Source organism: Crinia signifera, chromosome 9 (genome assembly GCF_055691185.1).
Source record: "Crinia signifera chromosome 9, ASM5569118v1, whole genome shotgun sequence".
Lineage (NCBI taxonomy): Eukaryota > Metazoa > Chordata > Amphibia > Anura > Myobatrachidae > Crinia > Crinia signifera.
In genome coordinates this window covers 169136234-169163707 of record NC_139225.1, presented here as the reverse complement: position 1 = coordinate 169163707, position 27474 = coordinate 169136234, and the positions used below count along the sequence as shown (strand labels likewise).

Sequence of the window (27474 nt, the reverse complement as noted above, 5' to 3'; positions counted from 1 at the left end):
TGGCAAAAGTACTTTCCTGCCAGTCCCTGCAGCCAAGCAGACATCAAGGTTTTCTGCTTTCAGGCCGGCCTTGCGCCCCCCCCCCCCCCTAGAGGAGGTGCGTCCTTTCGAGGGCAGCCCTTCAGGGGAAATGTTTCAGTCCTCCAGGGGCAAGGCCCAAAAGTCAAAATTTGGTTCCTTTCATAAGAAACCAAACACAAAAGGAGAGGACAAACCCGCTGCATGACTGCCAAGGGTTTTGCCCGGCGGTGGTCAAGATGGGGGGACATCTGACACTGTTCAGAGACGCATGGGCATTGTTAGACCGGGATTCTTGGGTGTTAGAAATTATAACCCAGGGTTACAGAATTCCCTTCAAAGGTCTTCTTCCAAGACGATTCATTCCCACGCCAATACCAAAGGAGGCTCGGCTCCGTACAGCTCCCTTGGGAGCGGCTCATTCTCTTTTAGAGAAGGGTGTGGTGATCCCGGTCCCCAGAGCGGAGTGGAAAAAAGGCTTTTATTCCTCTCTGTTTCTGGTGTCCAAACCAGACGGGTCTTTCAGACCGATTCTCAATTTAAAGTCGTTAATTATCCATTGTGGGTAGACCATTTCAAAATGGAGTCTCTACGGTCAGTGCTGTTAAGCCTGGACCAGGGAGAATTTTTGGCGTCCATGGATGTCCAGGACGCGTACCTTCATGTTCCTGTTCACCCAGGACATCAGGTGCTATTGAGGTTTGAGATAGGAGACCATGCACTTGCAATTCCAGGCGTTGCCCTTCGGCCTGGCCACAGCGCCAAGGGTATTCACCAAGATAATGTCTGTAATGGCGGCTGTGCTTCGACTGAGGGGAATCACGGTGATCCCATTTTTGGACGACCTGCTGTTCAGAGTGGAGTCAGCAGACATGTTGAAGAGTCACTTGGCAGAAGCCATCGGGTTTTTTTTGCAGGCTCACGGCTGGCTTTTAAACTTACAAAAGTCTCAGTTGGTGCCGTCACAGAGACTCCAATTCTTGGGGGTCATTCTGGTTACCCATCTACATCGGGTATTTTTACCGGAGGCAAAGGCCAGGGATCTGGTTGCCTTAGTCCAGGAGATTCTCAGCTCTCGGAGCACATCAGTATGGAGGTGCCTCAAGCTGCTGGGGAAGATGGTGGCGTCTTTCGAGACGCGGCAGTTTGCCAGGTTCCACTGTCGGGCGTTCCAGTGGAACATTTTGACGGCTTGGTCAGGAAACACACAGACCATGAAATCCGAACAGATAGTGCTGTCTTCGGAAATTCGAGCCTCCCTGAAATGGTGGACAGACGTGGACTCCCTTCAGTGGGGTCGGTCACTGCAGTCCTGGAGCTGGCTGGTAGTCACTACCGACGCCAGTCTCAGGGGCTGGGGGGGCAGTAGTCTTGGACCTGCGTCTGCAGGGCTTGTGGACTCCAGAGGAATTTGCCTTACCGATCAACATCTTGGAACTGAGAGCTGTGTGGAAAGTGATTTCTCTAGCGGGAGACAGGTTACAGAGGCTCCCTTTAAGGCTTCAGACCGACAACGCCACAGCTGTGGCGTATCTGAATCACCAGGGAGGCACACGCAGCAAACTGGCCATGTGGGAGGTGTCCAGAATCCTCTTGTGGGTGGAACAGAATGTTCCAGCCTTATCAGCTATATTCATACCAGGAGTGGAGAATATAGAGGCAGACTTCCTGAGCAGGGAGGAGCTGAAGGATGGGGAATGGAGCCTAAATCCTCAGATATTTCATCAAATTGCCTTGAAGTGGGGAACCCCGGATGTGGACCTGATGGCATCCAGATTTAACCATCAGGTGCCCAGGTTTTATGCCAGGACGAGGGACCCACTGGCAGAAGCAGTGGATGCCATGACTATCCCCTGGGAGGGGAATCTTCTTTATGTTTTTCCGCTAGTCCCAATGCTGGCAAGAGTGTCGAAATGGATACAGGCCCAGGCAATTCCAGTGATTTTAGTGGCCCCAGATTGGCCAAGGAGGTCCTGTTACTCGAGGCTTCAGAGATTGTCTGTGGACTCGTGGCGTCTACCTCTGAGGTCAGACCTTCTAAAACAAGGACCGTTCAACCATCTGGATTCAGCTCGATTAATTTTGACGGCCTGGTTGTTGAAACCACCATTTTGAGGAATAAAGGATTCTCAGAGGCAGTGATTAACACAATGATTAAAGCCATAAAGTCAGTGTCTTCTGTAAATTATTATAGGGTCTGGAAGACCTATATTCGATGGTGTGAAAGACAGAAGTCATACACATCACGCTTTAAATTGGCAAAATTGTTGGAGGTTTTGCAGGTTGGCTTTTCCTCCGGGTTAAGCCTTCAGTCACTCAAAGTACAGATCTCGGCCTTGTCAATTTACTTCCAAAGAAGGATTGCATTGTTAACGGAAGTACAGACCTTCCTGCAGGGGGTTTCTCGATTGAAACCTCCCTACAAGCAACCAGTAGCACCATGGGATTTATCTCTGGTTCTGGAGTGCCTTCAAAAGGCACCTTTTGAACATTACGGTCGGCTGACCTTAGATTCCTTACATGGAAACTGGTATTTTTGTTGGCAGTGGCATCTGCAAAAAGAGTATCGGAGTTGGGAGCCTTGTCCTGCAAGGCTCCCTTCCTTATATTTCATGATGATACCAAAAGTAGTCTCTGCTTTTCATCTAAATCAGGAGTTAGTTCTGCCTGTTTCAACCCCCAGAGGGTTCAAGAAAAAGGGACAAATTGAGGAATTTGGATGTGGTTGCGCGCCTTGCGCATTTATGTGGACAGAGTTAAAAGTGTCAGAAAGACTGATACTTTGCTTGTTTTGTATGATGTACATAATAATGGTTGGCCTGCTTCTAAGCAGACCGTTGCTAGGTGGTTGCGCTCTTTTATAGCGTTTGCATATACTAAAGTTGGTAGGCCTGTGCCAGCCAGGATTAATGCGCATGCCACCAGATCAGTCACCACCTCTTGGGTGGTTCGACATGAGGCAACAGCTGAGCAGGTTTGCAGGGCTGCCACTTGGTCATCTGTTCATACTTTTGCCAAATCCGATAGGTTCCATGAGTTCGCGTCGGTGGACGCATCATTCGGGCAAGCAGTGATGAGAACTGCAGACCTGAGCGTACCCACCCAAAAGGACCGGCTCTGGAATGTCCCAATGTGAAGCTGTGTCACCAGGACCATTGAAAGAGAAAAAGGGATTTTTGTAAGAACTTACCGTTCGAATCCCTTTCTCTGATATGGTCCTGGTGACACAGCGATCCCTCCCTTACGCTCAGTAAGTATGCCAGTGTTCATGATGTTTCATGTTATAATTGGTTAAAAAAGTTAAATTTAAAAATGTGCATATAATATGTGCAGGCGTTGTACTGAGTTAATGTATTCCAGTGGCTTTGAAAGATGGAACTGAGGAGTCTGGGATGCAGTAGGGGAGGAGCCTACCCTCCAAAAGCTTTAGGATGGGTGCCTGGCTCCTGCGGACCCTCCTACATCCCAATGTGAAGCTGTGTCACCAGGACCATATCAGAGAAAGGGATTCGAACGGTAAGTTCTTACAAAAATCCCTTTTTCTCACTTCTTATTCTTCTAGATCTCTCAGCTGCCTCTGACACTGTCGACCACTCTCTTCTCATACAAACACTACACTCCCTAGGTCTTCAGAACAAAGTACTTTCTTGGTTCTCTTCCTACCTATCTAATCGCTCTTTCAGTGTTCGCTTCTCTGATTCTACCTCCTCCTCACTACCTCTGTCAATCGGAATACCGCAAGGTTCAGTCTTAGGTCCTCTGCTTTTCTCAATCTATACCTCCTCACTTGGGAAACTAATCAACTCTTTTGGATTTCAGTATCACCTGTATGCTGATGATACTCAAATCTATCTATCATCCCCGGAATTTTCACCATCAGTATTGCTCCTTGTCTCTGAATGTCTTTCTGCCATCTCATCTTGGATGTCCTCTCGCCACCTCAAACTTAACATTTCCAAAACAGAATTAATTATATCCCCACCAGCCAAGAGTAGTTACCAACCTGATATCTCTATCACTGTTGAGAACACAACAATTAACCCTACCCCACAAGCTCGCTGCCTAGGGGTCATCCTCCACTCTGAACTGTCCTTCATTCCTCACATTCAATCTGTCTCTAAATCATGCATCTAAAAAACGTATCCAAAATCCGTCCGTACCTTACACAAGACACTGCAAAAACTTAAATCCATGCACTCATTATATCACGCATTGATTATTGCAATGGCCTCCTTACCAGTCTTCCTAAGAAAAGACTCTCACCACTACAGTCCATTTTGAATGCAGCTGCGAGGCTGATCTTCCTGGCTAGACGTTCATCGTCTGCTGATCCGCTCTGTCAGTCCCTCCATTGGTTGCCTGTATATTACCGCATTCAATATAAAACACTTCTACTTACATACAAAGCCATTACTCTGACTACACCGACTTATATCTCTTCTATTATCTCACAATATATCCCCACCTGACCTCTCCGCTCTGCACAAGATCTGCGCCTCTCATCACCCGACCTCTCCGCTCTGCACAAGATCTGCGCCTCTCATCACCCGACCTCTCCGCTCTGCACAAGATCTGCGTCTCTCATCCACACTCATTACTCGCTCCTACTTACACTTGCAGGATTTTTGTCGGGCAGCACCCACCTTATGGAATGCCCTTACACACACACTAAGACTCTCCTCTAGCCTCCAAAATTTCAAGCGTTCCCTGAAAACTCACCTCTTCAGGCAGCTTATCATACTCAGGACCCCCACACAACCTCCAGTAGCATTCAGATCTAATTGCATCCCATCAGGACTGTCTAGTAATCTGATGGGACTGCCATGCTATGGAAATCTATCCTTATGTATCCCTCCTATTATCCCTATAGATTGTAAGCTTGCGAGCAGGGCCCTCCTACCTCCATGTCGGTTTGTATATACCCAGTTTGTTTAATCACTGTTGTTTCCAATTGTAAAGCGCAACGGAATCTGCTGCGCTTTATAAGACACTGTAACGGAATCTGCTGCGCTATATAAGACACTGTAACGGAATCTGCTGCGCTATATAAGACACTGTAACGGAATCTGCTGCGCTATATAAGACGCTGTAACGGAATCTGCTGCGCTATATAAGACACTGTAACAGAATCTGCTGCGCTATATAAGACGCTGTAACGGAATCTGCTGCGCCATATAAGACGGTGTAATGGAATCTGCTGCGCCATATAAGACACTGTAACGGAATCTGCTGCTCTATATAAGACACTGTAACGGAATCTGCTGCGCTATATAAGACGCTGTAACGGAATCTGCTGCGCTATATAAGACACTGTAACAGAATCTGCTGCGCTATATAAGACACTGTAACGGAATCTGCTGCGATATATAAGACGCTGTAACGGAATCTGCTGCGCTATATAAGACGCTGTAACGGAATCTGCTGCGCTATATAAGACGGTGTAACGAAATCTGCTGCGCCATATAAGACACTGTAACGGAATCTGCTGCGCTATATAAGACGCTGTAACGGAATCTGCTGCGCTATATAAGACACTGTAACGGAATCTGCTGCGCTATATAAGACGCTGTAACGGAATCTGCTGCGCTATATAAGACGCTGTAACGGAATCTGCTGCGGTATATAAGACACTGTAACGGAATCTGCTGCGCTATATAAGACACTGTAACGGAATCTGCGGCGCTATATAAGACGCTGTAACGGAACCTGCTGCGCTATATAAGACGCTGTAACGGAACCTGCTGCGCTATATAAGACGCTGTAACGGAATCTGCTGCACTACATAAGACGCTGTAACGGAATCTGCTGCGCTATATAAGTACCTGTAAATAAATAAATCCCTTTATCTATTAATGCTGCAGTGAGTGTTGCCTTACTAATCAATACAAATGGTGTCTGCATTTAAGGCCAGAGGAACTTCAGAAATTCGAGTTTCATCCTGTGACAGTCAGAGGACACTTTGATCACTCCAAGGAACTTTATGTCCGACCTCGCACACTGGTAAATTCCAAGAAACAAGATCAGGAAACCAACCGGCCAACCTTACCGGAGAACGGGGCTCATGTGGTCACCCCCTTTCACTGCACTGACCTGGGGTACGTAATGTAGTCTCATCCATTGTAACAAATACATATAGTTCTACTGGTTACTGTGTGACGTGGATCAATGCTGAGGAACATACAGTATACAGAGCATGATCTGCTGCTTTTCTGCTTTCTACAGAATCACAATCCTGGTAAACAGAGGGTTTGTTCCCAATAGGAAGCTGTATCCAGAGACCAGGATGGAAGGGCAGGTAAGGGAGCGTGTGCTCGCACTCAGAGCTCTGGGGATCATAGCTGCTCACAACCAGGAGGGGGTGTGGGATGTTAGGTCGACACCAATAGGTCAACATCCAATGGTTGACATGGTCAACAGATAAATGGTCCATAGTGACTAACGTCAACATGGTCAAAAGGTTCATAGGGTTAAAAAGACGACATGCACATTGTCAACACTTTATTTTGATAATTTTTGCCTAACCATCCCCTTCACCAGCCTAACCCTCCTAGTGCCCAATTGTAACCCTGTGCCTAACCATCCCCTTCACCAGCCTAACCCTCCTTGTGCCCAATTGTAACCCTTCGCCTAACCATCCCCTTCACCAGCCTAACCCTCCTTGTGCCCAATTGTAACCCTGTGCCTAACCATCCCCTTCACCAGCCTAACCCTCCTTGTGCCCAATTGTAACCCTGTGCCTAACCTTCCCCTTCACCAGCCTAACCCTCCTAGTGCCCAATTGTAACCCTGTGCCTAACCATCCCCTTCACCAGCCTAACCCTCCTAGTGCCCAATTGTAACCTTGTGCCTAACCTTCCCCTTCACCAGCCTAACCCTCCTAGTGCCCAATTGTAACCCTTCGCCTAACCATCCCCTTCACCAGCCTAACCCTCCTAGTGCCCAATTGTTACCCTGTGCCTAACCATCCCCTGCTCCAGCCTAACCCTCCTAGTGCCCAATTGTTACCCTGTGCCTAACCATCCCCTTCACCAGCCTAACCCTCCTAGTGCCCAATTGTAACCCTGTGCCTAACCTTCCCCTTCACCAGCCTAACCCTCCTAGTGCCCAATTGTAACCCTTCGCCTAACCATCCCCTTCACCAGCCTAACCCTCCTAGTGCCCAATTGTTACCCTGTGCCTAACCATCCCCTTCACCAGCCTAACCCTCCTAGTGCCCAATTGTAACCCTGTGCCTAACCATCCCCTTCACCAGCCTAACCCTCCTTGTGCCCAATTGTAACCCTGTGCTTAACCATCCCCTTCACCAGCCTAACCCTCCTTGTGCCCAATTGTAACCCTGTGCCTAACCATCCCCTTCACCAGCCTAACCCTCCTTGTGCCCAATTGTAACCCTGTGCCTAACCATCCCCTTCACCAGCCTAACCCTCCTTGTGCCCAATTGTAACCCTGTGCTTAACCATCCCCTTCACCAGCCTAACCCTCCTTGTGCCCAATTGTAACCCTGTACCTAACCATCCCCTTCACCAGCCTAACCCTCCTTGTGCCCAATTGTAACCCTGTGCCTAACCATCCCCTTCACCAGCCTAACCCTCCTAGTGCCCAATTGTAACCCTGTGCCTAACCATCCCCTTCACCAGCCTAACCCTCCTAGTGCCCAATTGTAACCCTTCGCCTAACCATCCCCTTCACCAGCCTAACCCTCCTAGTGCCCAATTGTAACCCTGTGCCTAACCATCCCCTTCACCAGCCTAACCCTCCTAGTGCCCAATTGTAACCCTGTGCCTAACCATCCCCTTCACCAGCCTAACCCTCCTAGTGCCCAATTGTAACCCTGTGCCTAACCATCCCCTTCACCAGCCTAACCCTCCTAGTGCCCAATTGTAACCCTTCGCCTAACCATCCCCTTCACCAGCCAAACCCTCCTAGTGCCCAATTGTAACCCTGTGCCTAACCATCCCCTTCACCAGCCTAACCCTCCTAGTGCCCAATTGTAACCCTGTGCCTAACCATCCCCTTCACCAGCCTAACCCTCCTTGTGCCCAATTGTAACCCTGTGCCTAACCTTCCCCTTCACCAGCCTAACCCTCCTAGTGCCCAATTGTAACCCTTCGCCTAACCATCCCCTTCACCAGCCTAACCCTCCTTGTGCCCAATTGTAACCCTTCGCCTAACCATCCCCTTCACCAGCCTAACCCTCCTTGTGCCCAATTGTAACCCTGTGCCTAACCATCCCCTTCACCAGCCTAACCCTCCTAGTGCCCAATTGTAACCCTTCGCCTAACCATCCCCTTCACCAGCCTAACCCTCCTTGTGCCCAATTGTAACCCTGTGCCTAACCATCCCCTTCACCAGCCTAACCCTCCTAGTGCCCAATTGTAACCCTCTCCCTTGTGCCTAACTCTAAAAATCAAGAAACACCATGTGTCAATCATTTGCATGCCAGCCTTTTCAACTTGTTTTCATTATACTGAGTACACACTACATAATGGGGGGGATTCAGGTTGGTTTGCAAAAGTAAACTCCTTCTTTAATGGACAAAACCATGTGCACTGCAGGTGGGGCAGATGTAACATGTGCAGAGAGTTACATTTGGGTGGGGTGTGTCTAAACTGAAATCTAAATTACAGTGTAAGTATAAAGCAGCCAGTATTTACCCTGCACAGAAACAAAATAACTCACCCAAATTTAACTGTCTGCACCTGTTACATCTGCCCCACCTGCAGTGCACATAGCTTTGTCCATTTGAGGAAGAAGCATTTTTGTGATTGGGTCTGAATAACCCCAATAGTGTGTACACACATGAGGAGTTGAAGGTTCTGTTGTTCTGATTAGTCGGAATTTGCAACATGGTTCATATTATCTTCTAGTGTGTTCCCTGCTTTATTCTCTGCTGACCAACTATCTGAGCTATTTAATAATTGACCAGAAATATTTTACATTTGTAGGATATTTTCCCTTTTTTAAAGCGTGTTTAAGTTACAAAGAAAATAGAGGCCAACATATGAACCAATTCTAAATGGCTCTGAGTTAGCTATGCACAGGAAGGATAGTATTAGGGTTAGCTATGCACAGGAAGGATAATATTAGGGTTAGGGTTAGCTATGCACAGGAAGGATAGTATTAGGGTTAGCTATGCACAGGAAGGATAGTATTAGGGTTAGGGTTAGCTATGCACAGGAAGGATAGTATTAGGGTTAGCTATGCACAGGAAGGATAGTATTAGGGTTAGGATTAGCTATGCACAGGAAGGATAGTATTAGGGTTAGCTATGCACAGGAAGGATAGTATTAGGGTTAGGATTAGCTATGCACAGGAAGGATAGTATTAGGGTTAGCTATGCACAGGAAGGATAGTATTAGGGTTAGCTATGCACAGGAAGGATAGTATTAGGGTTAGCTATGCACAGGAAGGATAGTATTAGGATTAGCTATGCACAGGAAGGATAGTATTAGGGTTAGCTATGCACAGGAAGGATAGTATTAGGGTTAGCTATGCACAGGAAGGATAGGGTTAGGGTTAGCTATGCACAGGAAGGATAGTATTAGGGTTAGCTATGCACAGGAAGGATAGTATTAGGGTTAGCTATGCACAGGAAGGATAGTATTAGGGTTAGGATTAGCTATGCACAGGAAGGATAGTATTAGGGTTAGGGTTAGCTATGCACAGGAAGGATAGTATTAGGGTTAGCTATGCACAGGAAGGATAGTATTAGGGTTAGGGTTAGCTATGCACAGGAAGGATAGTATTAGGGTTAGCTATGCACAGGAAGGATAGTATTAGGGTTAGCTATGCACAGGAAGGATAGTATTAGGGTTAGCTATGCACAGGAAGGATAGTATTAGGGTTAGCTATGCACAGGACGGATAGTATTAGGGTTAGCTATGCACAGGAAGGATAGTATTAGGGTTAGCTATGCACAGGAAGGATAGTATTAGGGTTAGCTATGCACAGGAAGGATAGTATTAGGGTTAGCTATGCACAGGAAGGATAGTATTAGGGTTAGCTATGCACAGGAAGGATAGTATTAGGGTTAGTGTTAGCTATGCACAGGAAGGATAGTATTAGGGTTAGCTATGCACAGGAAGGATAGTATTAGGATTATCTATGCACAGGAAGGATAGTATTAGGGTTAGGGTTAGCTATGCACAGGAAGGATAGTATTAGGGTTAGCTATGCACAGGAAGGATAGTATTAGGGTTAGCTATGCACAGGAAGGATAGTATTAGGGTTAGCTATGCACAGGAAGGATAGTATTAGGGTTAGGATTAGCTATGCACAGGAAGGATAGTATTAGGGTTAGGGTTAGCTATGCACAGGAAGGATAGTATTAGGGTTAGCTATGCACAGGAAGGATAGTATTAGGGTTAGGGTTAGCTATGCACAGGAAGGATAGTATTAGGGTTAGCTATGCACAGGAAGTATAGTATTAGGGTTAGGGTTAGCTATGCACAGGAAGGATAGTATTAGGGTTAGCTATGCACAGGAAGGATAGTATTAGGGTTAGGATTAGCTATGCACAGGAAGGATAGTATTAGGGTTAGCTATGCACAGGAAGGATAGTATTAGGGTTAGGGTTAGCTATGCACAGGAAGGATAGTATTAGGGTTAGCTATGCACAGGAAGGATAGTATTAGGGTTAGCTATGCACAGGAAGGATAGTATTAGGGTTAGCTATGCACAGGAAGGATAGTATTAGGGTTAGCTATGCACAGGAAGGATAGTATTAGGGTTAGGGTTAGCTATGCACAGGAAGGATAGTATTAGGGTTAGCTATGGACAGGACGGATAGTATTAGGGTTAGGGTTAGCTATGCTCAGGAAGGATAGTATTAGGGTTAGCTATGCACAGGAAGGATAGTATTACGGTTAGCTATGCACAGGAAGGATAGTATTAGGGTTAGGGTTAGCTATGCACAGGAAGGATAGTATTAGGGTTAGCTATGCACAGGAAGGATAGTATTAGGGTTAGGGTTAGCTATGCACAGGAAGGATAGTATTATGGTTAGCTATGGACAGGAAGGATAGTATTAGGGTTAGGGTTAGCTATGCACAGGAAGGATAGTATTAGGGTTAGGGTTAGCTATGCACAGGAAGGATAGTGTTAGGGTTAGCTATGCACAGGAAGGATAGTATTAGGGTTAGCTATGCACAGGAAGGATAGTATTAGGGTTAGGGTTAGCTATGCACAGGAAGGATAGTATTAGGGTTAGCTATGGACAGGAAGGATAGTATTAGGGTTAGGGTTAGCTATGCTCAGGAAGGATAGTATTAGGGTTAGCTATGCACAGGAAGGATAGTATTAGGGTTAGCTATGCACAGGAAGGATAGTATTAGGGTTAGCTATGCACAGGAAGGATAGTATTAGGGTTAGCTATGCACAGGAAGGATAGTATTAGGGTTAGGGTTAGCTATGCACAGGAAGGATAGTATTAGGGTTAGCTATGGACAGGAAGGATAGTATTAGGGTTAGGGTTAGCTATGCACAGGAAGGATAGTATTAGGGTTAGGGTTAGCTATGCTCAGGAAGGATAGTATTAGGGTTAGCTATGCACAGGAAGGATAGTATTAGGGTTAGGGTTAGCTATGCACAGGAAGGATAGTATTAGGGTTAGCTATGGACAGGAAGGATAGTATTAGGGTTAGGGTAAGCTATGCACAGGAAGGATAGTATTAGGGTTAGGGTTAGCTATGCACAGGAAGGATAGTATTAGGGTTAGCTATGCACAGGAAGGATAGTATTAGGGTTAGCTATGCACAGGAAGGATAGTATTAAGGTTAGGGTTAGCTATGCACAGGAAGGATAGTATTAGGGTTAGCTATGCACAGGAAGGATAGTATTAGGGTTAAGGTTAGCTATGCACAGGAAGGATAGTATTAGGGTTAGCTATGCACAGGAAGGATAGTATTAGGGTTAGGGTTAGCTATGCACAGGAAGGATAGTATTAGGGTTAGCTATGGACAGGAAGGATAGTATTAGGGTTAGGGTTAGCTATGCACAGGAAGGATAGTATTAGGGTTAGCTATGCACAGGAAGGATAGTATTAGGGTTAGCTATGCACAGGAAGGATAGTGTTAGGGTTAGCTATGCACAGGAAGGATATTATTAGGGTTAGCTATGCACAGGAAGGATAGTATTAGGGTTAGCTATGGACAGGAAGGATAGTATTAGGGTTAGCTATGGACAGGAAGGATAGTATTAGGGTTAGGGTTAGCTATGCACAGGAAGGATAGTATTAGGGTTAGGGTTAGCTATGCACAGGAAGGATAGTATTAGGGTTAGCTATGCACAGGAAGGATAGTATTAGGGTTAGGGTTAGCTATGCACAGGAAGGATAGTATTAGGGTTAGCTATGGACAGGAAGGATAGTATTAGGGTTAGGGTTAGCTATGCTCAGGAAGGATAGTATTAGGGTTAGCTATGCACAGGAAGGATAGTATTAGGGTTAGCTATGCACAGGAAGGATAGTATTAGGGTTAGCTATGCACAGGAAGGATAGTATTAGGGTTAGCTATGCACAGGAAGGATAGTATTAGGGTTAGGGTTAGCTATGCACAGGAAGGATAGTATTAGGGTTAGCTATGGACAGGAAGGATAGTATTAGGGTTAGGGTTAGCTATGCACAGGAAGGATAGTATTAGGGTTAGGGTTAGCTATGCTCAGGAAGGATAGTATTAGGGTTAGCTATGCACAGGAAGGATAGTGTTAGGGTTAGCTATGCACAGGAAGGATAGTATTAGGGTTAGCTATGGACAGGAAGGATAGTATTAGGGTTAGGGTAAGCTATGCACAGGAAGGATAGTATTAGGGTTAGCTATGCACAGGAAGGATAGTATTAGGGTTAGCTATGCACAGGAAGGATAGTATTAGGGTTAGCTATGCACAGGAAGGATAGTATTAAGGTTAGGGTTAGCTATGCACAGGAAGGATAGTATTAGGGTTAGCTATGCACAGGAAGGATAGTATTAGGGTTAAGGTTAGCTATGCACAGGAAGGATAGTATTAGGGTTAGCTATGCACAGGAAGGATAGTATTAGGGTTAGGGTTAGCTATGCACAGGAAGGATAGTATTAGGGTTAGGGTTAGCTATGCACAGGAAGGATAGTATTAGGGTTAGCTATGCACAGGAAGGACAGTATTAGGGTTAGGATTAGCTATGCACAGGAAGGATAGTATTAGGGTTAGCTATGCACAGGAAGGATAGTATTAGAGTTAGCTATGCACAGGAAGGATAGTATTAGGGTTAGGGTTAGCTATGCACAGGAAGGATAGTATTAGGGTTAGGGTTAGCTATGCACAGGAAGGACAGTATTAGGGTTAGGGTTAGCTATGCACAGGAAGGATAGTATTAGGGTTAGCTATGCACAGGAAGGATAGTATTAGGGTTAGCTATGCACAGGAAGGATAGTATTAGGGTTAGCTATGCACAGGAAGGATAGTATTAGGGTTAGCTATGCACAGGAAGGATAGTATTAGGGTTAGCTATGCACAGGAAGGACAGTATTAGGGTTAGGATTAGCTATGCACAGGAAGGATAGTATTAGGGTTAGGGTTAGCTATGCACAGGAAGGATAGTATTAGGGTTAGCTATGCACAGGAAGGATAGTATTAGGGTTAGCTATGCACAGGAAGGATAGTATTAGGGTTAGGATTAGCTATGCACAGGAAGGATAGTATTAGGGTTAGGGTTAGCTATGCACAGGAAGGATAGTATTAGGGTTAGCTATGCACAGGAAGGAAAGTATTAGGGTTAGCTATGCACAGGAAGGATAGTATTAGGGTTAGCTATGCACAGGAAGGATAGTATTAGGGTTAGCTATGCACAGGAAGGATAGTATTAGGGTTAGCTATGCACAGGAAGGATAGTATTAGGGTTAGCTATGCACAGGAAGGACAGTATTAGGGTTAGGATTAGCTATGCACAGGAAGGATAGTATTAGGGTTAGGGTTAGCTATGCACAGGAAGGATAGTATTAGGGTTAGCTATGCACAGGAAGGATAGTATTAGGGTTAGCTATGCACAGGAAGGATAGTATTAGGGTTAGGATTAGCTATGCACAGGAAGGATAGTATTAGGGTTAGGGTTAGCTATGCACAGGAAGGATAGTATTAGGGTTAGCTATGCACAGGAAGGAAAGTATTAGGGTTAGCTATGCACAGGAAGGATAGTATTAGGGTTAGCTATGCACAGGAAGGATAGTATTAGGGTTAGGATTAGTTATGCACAGGAAGGATAGAATTAGGGTTAGCTATGCACAGGAAGGATAGTATTAGGGTTAGCTATGCACAGGAAGGATAGTATTAGGGTTAGCTATGCACAGGAAGGATAGTATTAGGGTTAGCTATGCACAGGAAGGATAGTATTAGGGTTAGCTATGCACAGGATGGATAGTATTAGGGTTAGCTATGCACAAGAAGGATAGTATTAGGGTTAGCTATGCACAGGAAGGATAGTATTAGGGTTAGGGTTAGCTATGCACAGGAAGGATAGTATTAGGGTTAGCTATGGACAGGAAGGATAGTATTAGGGTTAGGGTTAGCTATGCACAGGAAGGATAGTATTAGGGTTAGCTATGCACAGGAAGGATAGTATTAGGGTTAGCTATGCACAGGAAGGATAGTATTAGGGTTAGCTATGCACAGGAAGGATAGTATTAGGGTTAGCTATGCACAGGAAGGATAGTATTAGGGTTAGCTATGCACAGGAAGGATAGTATTAGGGTTAGGATTAGCTATGCACAGGAAGGATAGTATTAGGGTTAGGGTTAGCTATGCACAGGAAGGATAGTATTAGGGTTAGCTATGCACAGGAAGGAAAGTATTAGGGTTAGCTATGCACAGGAAGGATAGTATTAGGGTTAGCTATGCACAGGAAGGATAGTATTAGGGTTAGGATTAGCTATGCACAGGAAGGATAGTATTAGGGTTAGCTATGCACAGGAAGGATAGTATTAGGGTTAGCTATGCACAGGAAGGATAGTATTAGGGTTAGCTATGCACAGGAAGGATAGTATTAGGGTTAGCTATGCACAGGAAGGATAGTATTAGGGTTAGCTATGCACAGGATGGATAGTATTAGGGTTAGCTATGCACAGGAAGGATAGTATTAGGGTTAGCTATGCACAGGAAGGATAGTATTAGGGTTAGCTATGCACAGGAAGGATAGTATTAGGGTTAGCTATGGACAGGAAGTATAGTATTAGGGTTAGGGTTAGCTATGCACAGGAAAGATAGTATTAGGGTTAGCTATGCACAGGAAGGATAGTATTAGGGTTAGGGTTAGCTATGCACAGGAAGGATAGTATTAGGGTTAGCTATGGACAGGAAGGTTAGTATTAGGGTTAGGGTTAGCTATGCACAGGAAGGATAGTGTTAGGGTTAGCTATGCACAGGAAGGACAGTATTAGGGTTAGCTATGCACAGGAAGGATAGTATTAGGGTTAGCTATGCACAGGAAGGATAGTATTAGGGTTAGCTATGCACATGAAGGATAGTATTAGGGTTAGTGTTCGCTATGCACAGGAAGGATAGTATTAGGGTTAGCTATGCACAGGAAGGATAGTAGTATGGTTAGGGTTAGCTATGCACAGGATGGATAGTATTAGGGTTAGCTATGCACAGGAAGGATAGTGTTAGGGTTAGCTATGCACAGGAAGGATAGTATTAGGGTTAGCTATGCACAGAAAGGATAGTATTAGGGTTAGCTATGCACAGGAAGGACAGTATTAGGGTTAGGATTAGCTATGCTCAGGAAGGATAGTATTAGGGTTAGCTATGCACAGGAAGGATAGTATTAGGGTTAGCTATGCACAGGAAGGATAGTATTAGGGTTAGGGTTAGCTATGCACAGGAAGGATAGTATTAGGGTTAGGGTTAGCTATGCACAGGAAGGACAGTATTAGGGTTAGGATTAGCTATGCACAGGAAGGATAGTATTAGGGTTAGCTATGCACAGAAAGGATAGTATTAGGGTTAGCTATGCACAGGAAGGACAGTATTAGGGTTAGGATTAGCTATGCACAGGAAGGATAGTATTACAGTTAGGGTTAGCTATGCACAGGAAGGATAGTATTAGGGTTAGGATTAGCTATGCACAGGAAGGATAGTATTAGGGTTAGGGTTAGCTATGCACAGGAAGGATAGTATTACGGTTAGGGTTAGCTATGCACAGGAAGGATAGTATTAGGGTTAGCTATGCACAGGAAGGATAGTATTAGGGTTAGGGTTAGCTATGCACAGGAAGGATAGTATTAGGGTTAGCTATGCACAGGAAGGATAGTATTAGGGTTAGGGTTAGCTATGCACAGGAAGGATAGTATTAGGGTTAGGATTAGCTATGCACAGGAAGGATAGTATTAGGGTTAGCTATGCACAGGAAGGATAGTATTAGGGTTAGCTATGCACAGGAAGGATAGTATTAGGGTTAGCTATGGACAGGAAGGATAGTGTTAGGGTAAGCTATGCACAGGAAGGATAGTATTAGGGTTAGGGTTAGCTATGCACAGGAAGGATAGTATTAGGGTTAGCTATGCACAGGAAGGATAGTATTAGGGTTAGCTATGCACAGGAAGGATAGTATTAATGTTAGGGTTAGCTATGCACAGGAAGGATAGTATTAGGGTTAGCTATGCACAGGAAGGATTGTATTAGGGTTAGGGTTAGCTATGCACAGGAAGGATAGTATTAGGGTTAGCTATGCACAAGAAGGATAGTATTAGGGTTAGGGTTAGCTATGCACAGGAAGGATAGTATTAGGGTTAGCTATGCACAGGAAGGATAGTATTAGGGTTAAGGTTAGCTATGCACAGGAAGGATAGTATTAGGGTTAGCTATGCACAGGAAGGATAGTATTAGGGTTAGCTATGCACAGGAAGGATAGTATTAGGGTTAGGGTTAGCTATGCACAGGAAGGATAGTATTAGGGTTAGCTATGCACAGGAAGGACAGTATTAGGGTTAGGATTAGCTATGCACAGGGAGGATAGTATTAGGGTTAGCTATGCACAGGAAGGATAGTATTAGAGTTAGCTATGCACAGGAAGGATAGTATTAGAGTTAGCTATGCACAGGAAGGATAGTGTTAGGGTTAGCTATGCACAGGAAGGATAGTATTAGGGTTAGGGTTAGCTATGCACAGGAAGGACAGTATTAGGGTTAGGGTTAGCTATGCACAGGAAGGACAGTATTAGGGTTAGGGTTAGCTATGCACAGGAAGGATAGTATTAGGGTTAGCTATGCACAGGAAGGATAGTATTAGGGTTAGGGTTAGCTATGCACAGGAAGGATAGTATTAGGGTTAGCTATGCACAGGAAGGATAGTATTAGGGTTAGCTATGCACAGGAAGGACAGTATTAGGGTTAGGATTAGCTATGCACAGGAAGGATAGTATTAGGGTTAGGGTTAGCTATGCACAGGAAGGATAGTATTAGGGTTAGCTATGCACAGGAAGGATAGTATTAGGGTTAGCTATGCACAGGAAGGATAGTATTAGGGTTAGGATTAGCTATGCACAGGAAGGATAGTATTAGGGTTAGCTATGCACAGGAAGGATAGTATTAGGGTTAGCTATGCACAGGAAGGAAAGTATTAGGGTTAGCTATGCACAGGAAGGATAGTATTAGGGTTAGGATTAGCTATGCACAGGAAGGATAGTATTAGGGTTAGCTATGCACAGGAAGGATAGTATTAGGGTTAGCCATGCACAGGAAGGATAGTATTAGGGTTAGCTATGCACAGGAAGGATAGTATTAGGGTTAGCTATGCACAGGATGGATAGTATTAGGGTTAGCTATGCACAGGAAGGATAGTATTAGGGTTAGCTATGCACAGGAAGGATAGTAATAGGGTTAGGGTTAGCTATGCACAGGAAGGATAGTATTAAGGTTAGCTATGGACAGGAAGGATAGTATTAGGGTTAGGGTTAGCTATGCACAGGAAGGATAGTATTAGGGTTAGCTATGCACAGGAAGGATAGTATTAGGGTTAGGGTTAGCTATGCACAGGAAGGATAGTATTAGGGTTAGCTATGGACAGGAAGGATAGTATTAGGGTTAGGGTTAGCTATGCACAGGAAGGATAGTATTAGGGTTAGGGTTAGCTATGCACAGGAAGGACAGTATTAGGGTTAGCTATGCACAGGAAGGATAGTATTAGGGTTAGCTATGCACAGGAAGGATAGTATTAGGGTTAGCTATGCACATGAAGGATAGTATTAGGGTTAGTGTTCGCTATGCACAGGAAGGATAGTATTAGGGTTAGCTATGCACAGGAAGGATAGTAGTATGGTTAGGGTTAGCTATGCACAGGAAGGATAGTATTAGGGTTAGCTATGCACAGGAAGGATAGTGTTAGGGTTAGCTATGCACAGGAAGGATAGTATTAGGGTTAGCTATGCACAGGAAGGATAGTATTAGGGTTAGCTATGCACAGGAAGGACAGTATTAGGGTTAGGATTAGCTATGCTCAGGAAGGATAGTATTAGGGTTAGCTATGCACAGGAAGGATAGTATTAGGGTTAGCTATGCACAGGAAGGATAGTATTAGGGTTAGGGTTAGCTATGCACAGGAAGGATAGTATTAGGGTTAGGGTTAGCTATGCACAGGAAGGACAGTATTAGGGTTAGGATTAGCTATGCACAGGAAGGATAGTATTAGGGTTAGCTATGCACAGAAAGGATAGTATTAGGGTTAGCTATGCACAGGAAGGACAGTATTAGGGTTAGGATTAGCTATGCACAGGAAGGATAGTATTACGGTTAGGGTTAGCTATGCACAGGAAGGATAGTATTAGGGTTAGGATTAGCTATGCACAGGAAGGATAGTATTAGGGTTAGGGTTAGCTATGCACAGGAAGGATAGTATTACGGTTAGGGTTAGCTATGCACAGGAAGGATAGTATTAGGGTTAGCTATGCACAGGAAGGATAGTATTAGGGTTAGGGTTAGCTATGCACAGGAAGGATAGTATTAGGGTTAGCTATGCACAGGAAGGATAGTATTAGGGTTAGGGTTAGCTATGCACAGGAAGGATAGTATTAGGGTTAGGATTAGCTATGCACAGGAATGATAGTATTAGGGTTAGCTATGCACAGGAAGGATAGTATTAGGGTTAGGGTTAGCTATGCACAGGAAGGATAGTATTAGGGTTAGGGTTAGCTATGCACAGGAAGGATAGTATCAGGGTTAGGGTTAGCTATGCACAGGAAGGATAGTATTAGGGTTAGGGTTAGCTATGCACAGGAAGGATAGTATAAGGGTTAGCTATGCACAGGAAGGATAGTATCAGGGTTAGGGTTAGCTATGCACAGGAAGGATAGTATTAGGGTTAGCTATGCACAGGAAGGATAGTATTAGGGTTAGCTATGCACAGGAAGGATAGTATTAGGGTTAGGGTTAGCTATGCACAGGAAGGATAGTATTAGGGTTAGCTATGCACAGGAAGGACAGTATTAGGGTTAGGATTAGCTATGCACAGGAAGGATAGTAATAGGGTTAGGGTTAGCTATGCACAGGAATGATAGTATTCGGGTTAGCTATGCACAGGAAAGATAGTATTAGGGTTAGGGTAAGCTATGCACAGGAAGGATAGTATTAGGGTTAGCTATGCACAGGATGGATAGTATTAGGGTTAGCTATGCACAGGAAGGATAGTATTAGGGTTAGGGTTAGCTATGCACAGGAAGGATAGTATTAGGGTTAGCTATGCACAGGAAGGATAGTATTAGGGTTAGCTATGCACAGGAAGGATAGTATTAGGGTTAGGGTTAGCTATGCACAGGAAGGATAGTATTAGGGTTAGCTATGCACAGGAAGGATAGTATTAGGGTTAGCTATGCACAGGAAGGATAGTATTAGGGTTAGGGTTAGCTATGCACAGGAAGGATAGTATTAGGGTTAGCTATGCACAGGAAGGATAGTATTAGGGTTAGCTATGCACAGGAAGGATAGTATAAGGGTTAGGGTTAGCTATGCACAGGAAGGATAGTATTAGGGTTAGCTATGCACAGGAAGGATAGTATTAGGGTTAGGGTAAGCTATGCACAGGAAGGATAGTATTAGGGTTAGCTATGCACAGGAAGGATAGTATTAGGGTTAGCTATGCACAGGAAGGATAGTATTAGGGTTAGGGTTAGCTATGCACAGAAAGGATAGTATTAGGGTTAGCTATGCACAGGAAGGATAGTATTAGGGTTAGCTATGCACAGGAAGGATAGTATTAGGGTTAGGGTTAGCTATGCACAGGAAGGATAGTATTAGGGTTAGCTATGCACAGGAAGGATAGTATTAGGGTTAGCTATGCACAGGAAGGATAGTATTAGGGTTAGGGTTAGCTATGCACAGGAAGGATAGTATTAGGGTTAGCTATGCACAGGAAGGATAGTATAAGGGTTAGGGTTAGCTATGCACAGGAAGGATAGTATTAGGGTTAGGGTTAGCTATGCACAGGAAGGACAGGGTTAGGGTAAGCTATGCACAGGAAGGATAGTATTAGGGTTAGGGTTAGCTATGCACAGGAAGGATAGTATTAGGGTTAGCTATGCACAGGAAGGATAGTATTAGGGTTAGGGTTAGCTATGCACAGGAAGGATAGTATTAGGGTTAGCTATGCACAGGAAGGATAGTATTAGGGTTAGGGTTAGCTATGCAAAGGAAGGATAGTATTAGGGTTAGCTATGCACAGGAAGGATAGTATTAGGAGATCTCAACTATTATTCTGTCCAATTAACATTCAGTTTCTAAACGCCGGTGTCTTATGGGGAAGCACTATTTACATTTATCCATTTTATTTTTGTAACACCAGTTTATACACCATTTGTTACGGTTTGGGTGTTAACCCACAGCCGTGACCACTGTTTAGGATGGCCACAGTGAACCCTACTCTATGCCTCTGTTGACCATTCCAGAAAGATGGCTGGCACCTGCGATAGGATTAGGGTAAGGCTGCAGAAGGGGACGGTTAGTGTTAGGCACTTGGCGGAAGATTAGGGTAAGGCTGCAGATGGGGACGGTTAGTATTAGGCACTTGGCGGAGGATTAGGGTAAGGCTGCAGAAGGGGATGGTAAGTGTTAGGCGCTTGGCGAAGGATTAGGGTAAGGCTGCAGAAGGGGGACGGTTAGTGTTAGGCACTTGGCGGAGGATTAGAGTAAGGCTGCAGAAGGGGACGGTTAGTTTTAGGCGCTTGGCGTAGGATTAGGGTAAGGCTGCAGAAGGGGACGGTTAGTGTTAGGCACTTGGCGGAGGATTAGAGTAAGGCTGCAGAAGGGGACGGTTAGTTTTAGGCGCTTGGCGTAGGATTAGGGTAAGGCTGCAGAAGGGGACGGTAAGTGTTAGGCACTTGGCGTAGGATTAGGGTAAGGCTGCAGAAGGGGACGGTAAGTGTTAGGCACTTGGCGGAGGATTAGGGTAAGGCTGCAGAAGGGGACGGTTAGTGTTAGGCACTTTGGGAGGATTAGGGTAAAGATGCAGAAGGGGACGGTTAGTGTTAGGCACTTGGCGGAGGATTAGGGTAAGGCTGCAGAAGGGGACGGTTAGTGTCAGGCACTTGGCGGAGGATTAGGGTAAGGCTGCAGAAGGGGACGGTTAGTGTCAGGCACTTGGCGGAGGATTAGGGTAAGGCTGCAGAAGGGGACGGTTAGTGTCAGGCACTTGGCGGAGGATTAGGGTAAGGCTGCAGAAGGGGACGGTTAGTGTCAGGCACTTGGCGGAGGATTAGGGTAAGGCTGCAGAAGGGGACGGTTAGTGTCAGGCACTTGGCGGAGGATTAGGGTAAGGCTGCAGAAGGGGACGGTTAGTGTCAGGCACTTGGCGGAGGATTAGGGTAAGGCTGCAGAAGGGGACGGTTAGTGTCAGGCACTTGGCGGAGGATTAGGGTAAGGCTGCAGAAGGGGACGGTTAGTGTCAGGCACTTGGCGGAGGATTAGGGTAAGGCTGCAGAAGGGGACGGTTAGTGTCAGGAACTTGGCGGAGGATTAGGGTAAGGCTGCAGAAGGGGACGGTTAGTGTCAGGCACTTGGCGGAGGATTAGGGTAAGGCTGCAGAAGGGGACGGTTAGTTTTAGGCTCTTGGCGGAGGATTAGGGTAAGGCTGCAGAAGGGGACGGTTAGTGTTAGGCTCTTGGCGGAGGATTAGGGTAAGGCTGCAGAAGGGGACGGTTAGTTTTAGGCTCTTGGCGGAGGATTAGGGTAAGGCTGCAGAAGGGGACGGTTAGTGTTAGGCACTTGGCGGAGGATTAGGGTAAGGCTGCAGAAGGGGACGGTTAGTGTTAGGCACTTGGCGGAGGATTAGGGTAAGGCTGCAGAAGGGGACGGTTAGTGTTAGGCACTTGGCGGAGGATTAGGGTAAGGCTGCAGAAGGGGACGGTTAGTGTTAGGCACTTGGCGGAGGATTAGGGTAAGGCTGCAGAAGGGGACGGTTAGTGTTAGGCACTTGGCGGAGGATTAGGGTAAGGCTGCAGAAGGGGACGGTTAGTGTTAGGCACTTGGCGGAGGATTAGGGTAAGGCTGCAGAAGGGGACGGTTAGTGTTAGGCACTTGGCGGAGGATTAGGGTAAGGCTGCAGAAGGGGACGGTGAGTGCTAGGCACTTGGCGGAGGATTAGGGTAAGGCTGCAGAAGGGGACGGTTAGTGTTAGGCACTTGGCGGAGGATTAGGGTAAGGCTGCAGAAGGGGGACGGTTAGTGTTAGGCACTTGGCGGAGGATTAGGGTAAGGCTGCAGAAGGGGACGGTTAGTGTTAGGCACTTGGCGGAGGATTAGGGTAAGGCTGCAGAAGGGGACGGTTAGTGTTAGGCACTTGGCGGAGGATTAGGGTAAGGCTGCAGAAGGGGACGGTTAGTGTTAGGCACTTGGCGGAGGATTAGGGTAAGGCTGCAGAAGGGGACGGTTAGTGTTAGGCACTTGGCGGAGGATTAGGGTAAGGCTGCAGAAGGGGACGGTGAGTGCTAGGCACTTGGCGGAGGATTAGGGTAAGGCTGCAGAAGGGGACGGTTAGTGTTAGGCACTTGGCGGAGGATTAGGGTAAGGCTGCAGAAGGGGGACGGTTAGTGTTAGGCACTTGGCGGAGGATTAGGGTAAGGCTGCAGAAGGGGACGGTTAGTGTTAGGCACTTGGCGGAGGATTAGGGTAAGGCTGCAGAAGGGGACGGTTAGTGTTAGGCACTTGGCGGAGGATTAGGGTAAGGCTGCAGAAGGGGACGGTTAGTGTTAGGCACTTGGCGGAGGATTAGGGTAAGGCTGCAGAAGGGGACGGTTACTGTTAGGCACTTGGCGGAGGATTAGGGTAAGGCTGCAGAAGGGGACGGTGAGTGCTAGGCACTTGGCGGAGGATTAGGGTAAGGCTGCAGAAGGGGACGGTTAGTGTTAGGCACTTGGCGGAGGATTAGGGTAAGGCTGCAGAAGGGGGACGGTTAGTGTTAGGCACTTGGCGGAGGATTAGGGTAAGGCTGCAGAAGGGGACGGTTAGTGTTAGGCACTTGGCGGAGGATTAGGGTAAGGCTGCAGATGGGGACGGTTAGTGTTAGGCACTTGGCGGAGGATTAGGGTAAGGCTGCAGATGGGGACGGTTAGTGTTAGGCACTTGGCGGAGGATTAGGTGACTCTCAGGTCACTTCGATGGAAGTGGGCGGGCAGCTGACATTCGGTGATGTCAGCTGTCTTCCCCTGGTACCGATGTCACAGCCCGGTTACCATGGGAACACCCATGAAATGCTGGGCGTTCCCATAGGTTGCGACTATCCACCACCACCCCACGCCCCCCGGCTGCAGCCTTTGGTTAGGGTTAGACCCGGTTACTCCCGGTGTATGCACATGCACAGAAATGTGGCTGTGCATACGCCAAACATTGGTCCCCGTGAGAATGAACACTGGCTGCGAACGGACCAGAATAAGGCCCTTCGTTCATTGTAATCTTTGGATATGTATCATTGATATATACTGTATGAATATAATTGGCAGCAGCGATGAGTCCTGTGTGCAGTAAGTGTAGATTGGTTTTGGTTCTAGCCAGGTGAAAGATTTGCTGTAGGTGTACACAGAAGCCACAGCTGTACTGCACCCTCTCCTCATAGATGAACCTGAATAATGTGGAGCATGAGGGAAAATGTGTCTCTTATTTTATCCGTGTATTCTATAGATTGAAGGTGACATTGATTTGGTTGGTATTGTGAGACTACCAGAAACTCGCCAACTATTTGCCCCTGAAAATGATATCCAGAAGAATTTGTGGTATTATCGGGATTTGGCATCCATGGCGATCCAGACTGGGGCAGAGCCAATCTATATTGAGGCAAATTCAGGTAAGCATTTCTATACTGGATATTAGTAAAAAGCCGACGGAGCTGGCAGTATAGGGGGGTGGCAGCTGTCCACTAGAAATCCCCTTCCAAATGCTTCAGCTGCACCTCTTAATAGGAACCTACCAGTCGGCATTCCATAATATAGTATCTATAAAATATTCATCACAAGGGCGCTATAATTACACTCTCACAATGAGGAGAATTCTGATAAAGACCAATAATGGTATCACCCATTTATATACCCCACGACACAGTAATGTGCTTAAGTACATTCAATACATTTATTCAAATCCCAAAAATATAAAGACTTAGAAAAAAATATTTTACTATCTCTATATATCTCATTATGCCATACACCAGTGATGGCTAACCTTGACACTCCAGCTGTTGTTGAACTACACATCCCAGCATGCACTGCATCAGTTTTAGAAAATAATAAAAAGGATAAGGTGCATCTAAATGCAGCTGGTGTAAGGATTGTCAGTCCTTATACAATTAAAGAAGTAAAAAGCGACCAGCGCTGGCTGTTTCTCAAATCATTCTGAAAATATGAAGGTTTCTTTCAAATAAATTTATTTAGACAGTATAAAAATCATATAAAAAGAGGGTACTCTTTACCTAGCACGGCGCCCACGATGTCCATCGCGGTCATCGGGTGTAAAAAATCGCAGGCATCGCATGCACTACAGTAACGGGTGCGGCGCGACCGACGCGATGCCCGCAATTTCCCATAGGGATCAATGTTAAATTTTTAAATGGACCCGATTTTTCAGTTCAATGCCTCAATGCCCACGATTTTGCCATAGGAAACAATGTTAAATGGGCCACAGAGCCCAAATAGGCACCCTTAGCAGTGAAATGTCCCCCACAATTGTTAACGACAGCCCACGATCCACGCGAACCCGAAGCGTGGCGAGCGCAGCGAGCCCGCGAGGGGCGGCGGTACGCGTCCTCCGACCTTTTCATACCCCCACTATCCACGTCGGCGTGAAGTTGAGAATAGAATAGTGTGGGGAGCGCAGCGAGCCACCGAGCCCGAAGCGTGGCGAGCCCCGCGAGGGGACGCGGATACCTGTGAAGCCCGCGTAGGGCCGCGTTTACCTGTGAAGGTATCCGCGTGCGCTCGCCACGCTTCGGGCTCGGTGGCTCGCTGCGCTCGCCACACTATTCTATTCTCAACTCCACGCCGATGTGGATAGTGGGGGTATGAAAAGGTCGGAGGACGCATACCGCCGCCCCTCGCGGACTCGCTGCGCTCGCCACGCTTCGGGTTTGCGTGGATCCTGGGGTGTCGTTAACAATTGTGGGGGACATTTCACTGCTAAGGGTGCCTATTTGGGCTCTGTGGCCCATTTAACATTGTTTCCTATGGCTAAATCGCGGGCATTGAGGCATTGAACTGAAAAATCGGGTCCATTGAAAAATTTAACATTGATCCCTATGGGAAATCGCGGGCATCGCGTCGGTCGCGTCGCTCCCGTTACTTTTGTGCATACGATGGACGCGATGCCCGCGATGGGCGCCGTCCTAGGTAAAGAGTACCAAAAAGAGTATGATAATTCTCATGAATTAAGAAATATGATATTAAAATGATAATATACCCTTAAGACAAATTTGATGATGCTCCTATATCCAGGATAAATAGTAGTAGGGTGTCTCTATTTAATGCAGCAGATAATATTACCAGGTTAAAAAGGATGGAGGTGGCGCTAATCCCTTGGTAATCTGGGTTTGTATTCGAGCTGCTGGTCCTCACAAGAGGGGGGGGTCCACCCTCTGGGTAATGGATGCAGAATACAGGTTTGGAGGACCTGCGCTATGGAATACAGCTGATGTGGTTGTATGTAGTGTGGATGAATCAGGCAAGTGTTGATAGATAAGCCCTAACTGTTCTATTTTCGGAAATGAGGTGTGGCACTAAAAGTACACTCACACAAATTAATGGTGAAGAAATAAAACGGATTTATTGCACAAGAAAAAATTCCAGTTTGTATACGATGGTAAACAACTGGTGGGGTATGGGAATGGGGGTGGGGGGTTGCTGCCTTGCAGAGGCACAGGGGAATGCAGGGAATACTTCAGGGTAGAGTACAGGTAGGCAAAACACCACTGCACCTATAAGGTGTCTGTGGTCTGTTTGCGCTGGGTGATGTTAAAAAGTTAAAGTGTGCGATCAGTCCAGAGTATCAGTCAATTGCACTTGTCCGGCAGGTGGTGGGTATAGAGGTAAACAGTCACTGTGGGGTCAAGGCAAGTGATGGAGTATCACCAGGGGCTGGCGTCCCTAACACGGTGGTGCACTGCACACTTACCTGATACCCTGGGGTTTCCTCTGCCGCGGTGCAGCTTCCTCCTCCGCTGATGCCTGCACAGCCGTGCAGGTTCACCAGTTGTAGGCCTACGTCCCTTCCACACTGTACGCTCCAACTTCCGGGTCCCGCTGTGAGGTGTTCGCCGGGAGCAGAATGACAGTGGAGTAACGCGCGCTCGACTCCCGGTGGGGAGGAGACTTTGGGTGATGTGTGACGCTTCTGGTGCTCCAACGCGTGTCAACCTTAATTAGGTCTTCTTCAGGGAGTTTGTTCTTACAGTCTGTCTTTGTTCGGTATATAACCCTATGTGGGTGGGAGTGTCTAATTCACGGTGGCCATCTTGGTTGAGGGCAAAGTTCCCTTGATACAGAGTTAACATAGGGGCTGGATTCGGGAGCATGGGAATAGTGCCTATCTGGGCAAAATAATGCTGCTGCGGCAAAAATTGGGTTTTGGAACTGAATTATGATGTGATTAAACCAAAATGGCTCTGGTTTTTGACCTATTGGTGCACATTGGTTTACCGGGTTGGGATCATTTGGTCTATTGCATTATGGTAGAAAGTCATTAGGTCGAATCCATTAGGTCGACATGCTAAAAGGTCGACATGACTCTAGGTCGACATGGGAAAAGGTCGACATGATTCTAGGTCGAAAGGTCATTAGTTCGACATTGTCTATGTCGACATTCACAAGGTCGACATGGGGTTTTTCACTGTTTTTTTACCTGAATGTCAACACAGTCGACATGGACACAGTTTAAAGTGCACTGCATCCCCTCGCATCGCTCGCTGCGCTCGCTATGCGTCGGGCACGGTGCCTCGCTACGCTCGGCACACTATTTTATTCTCCCACCAC

The 27474-nt window shown here is 46.3% G+C and overlaps 1 protein-coding gene across 3 annotated transcripts in view; it reads left to right on the top strand.

Annotated features, from left to right (window-relative positions):
* SURF1 (SURF1 cytochrome c oxidase assembly factor) overlaps nt 1–27474 on the top strand; it is a 155608-nt gene that overhangs the window by 92436 nt on the left and 35698 nt on the right. For all 3 annotated transcript variants that reach the window (XM_083160436.1, XM_083160438.1, XM_083160435.1), the window contains exons 5-7: nt 5925–6113; nt 6241–6313; nt 24143–24305. In XM_083160436.1, the coding sequence (XP_083016562.1) occupies nt 5925–6113; nt 6241–6313; nt 24143–24305 (425 nt within the window). The remainder of the gene's footprint in view (nt 1–5924; nt 6114–6240; nt 6314–24142; nt 24306–27474) is intronic.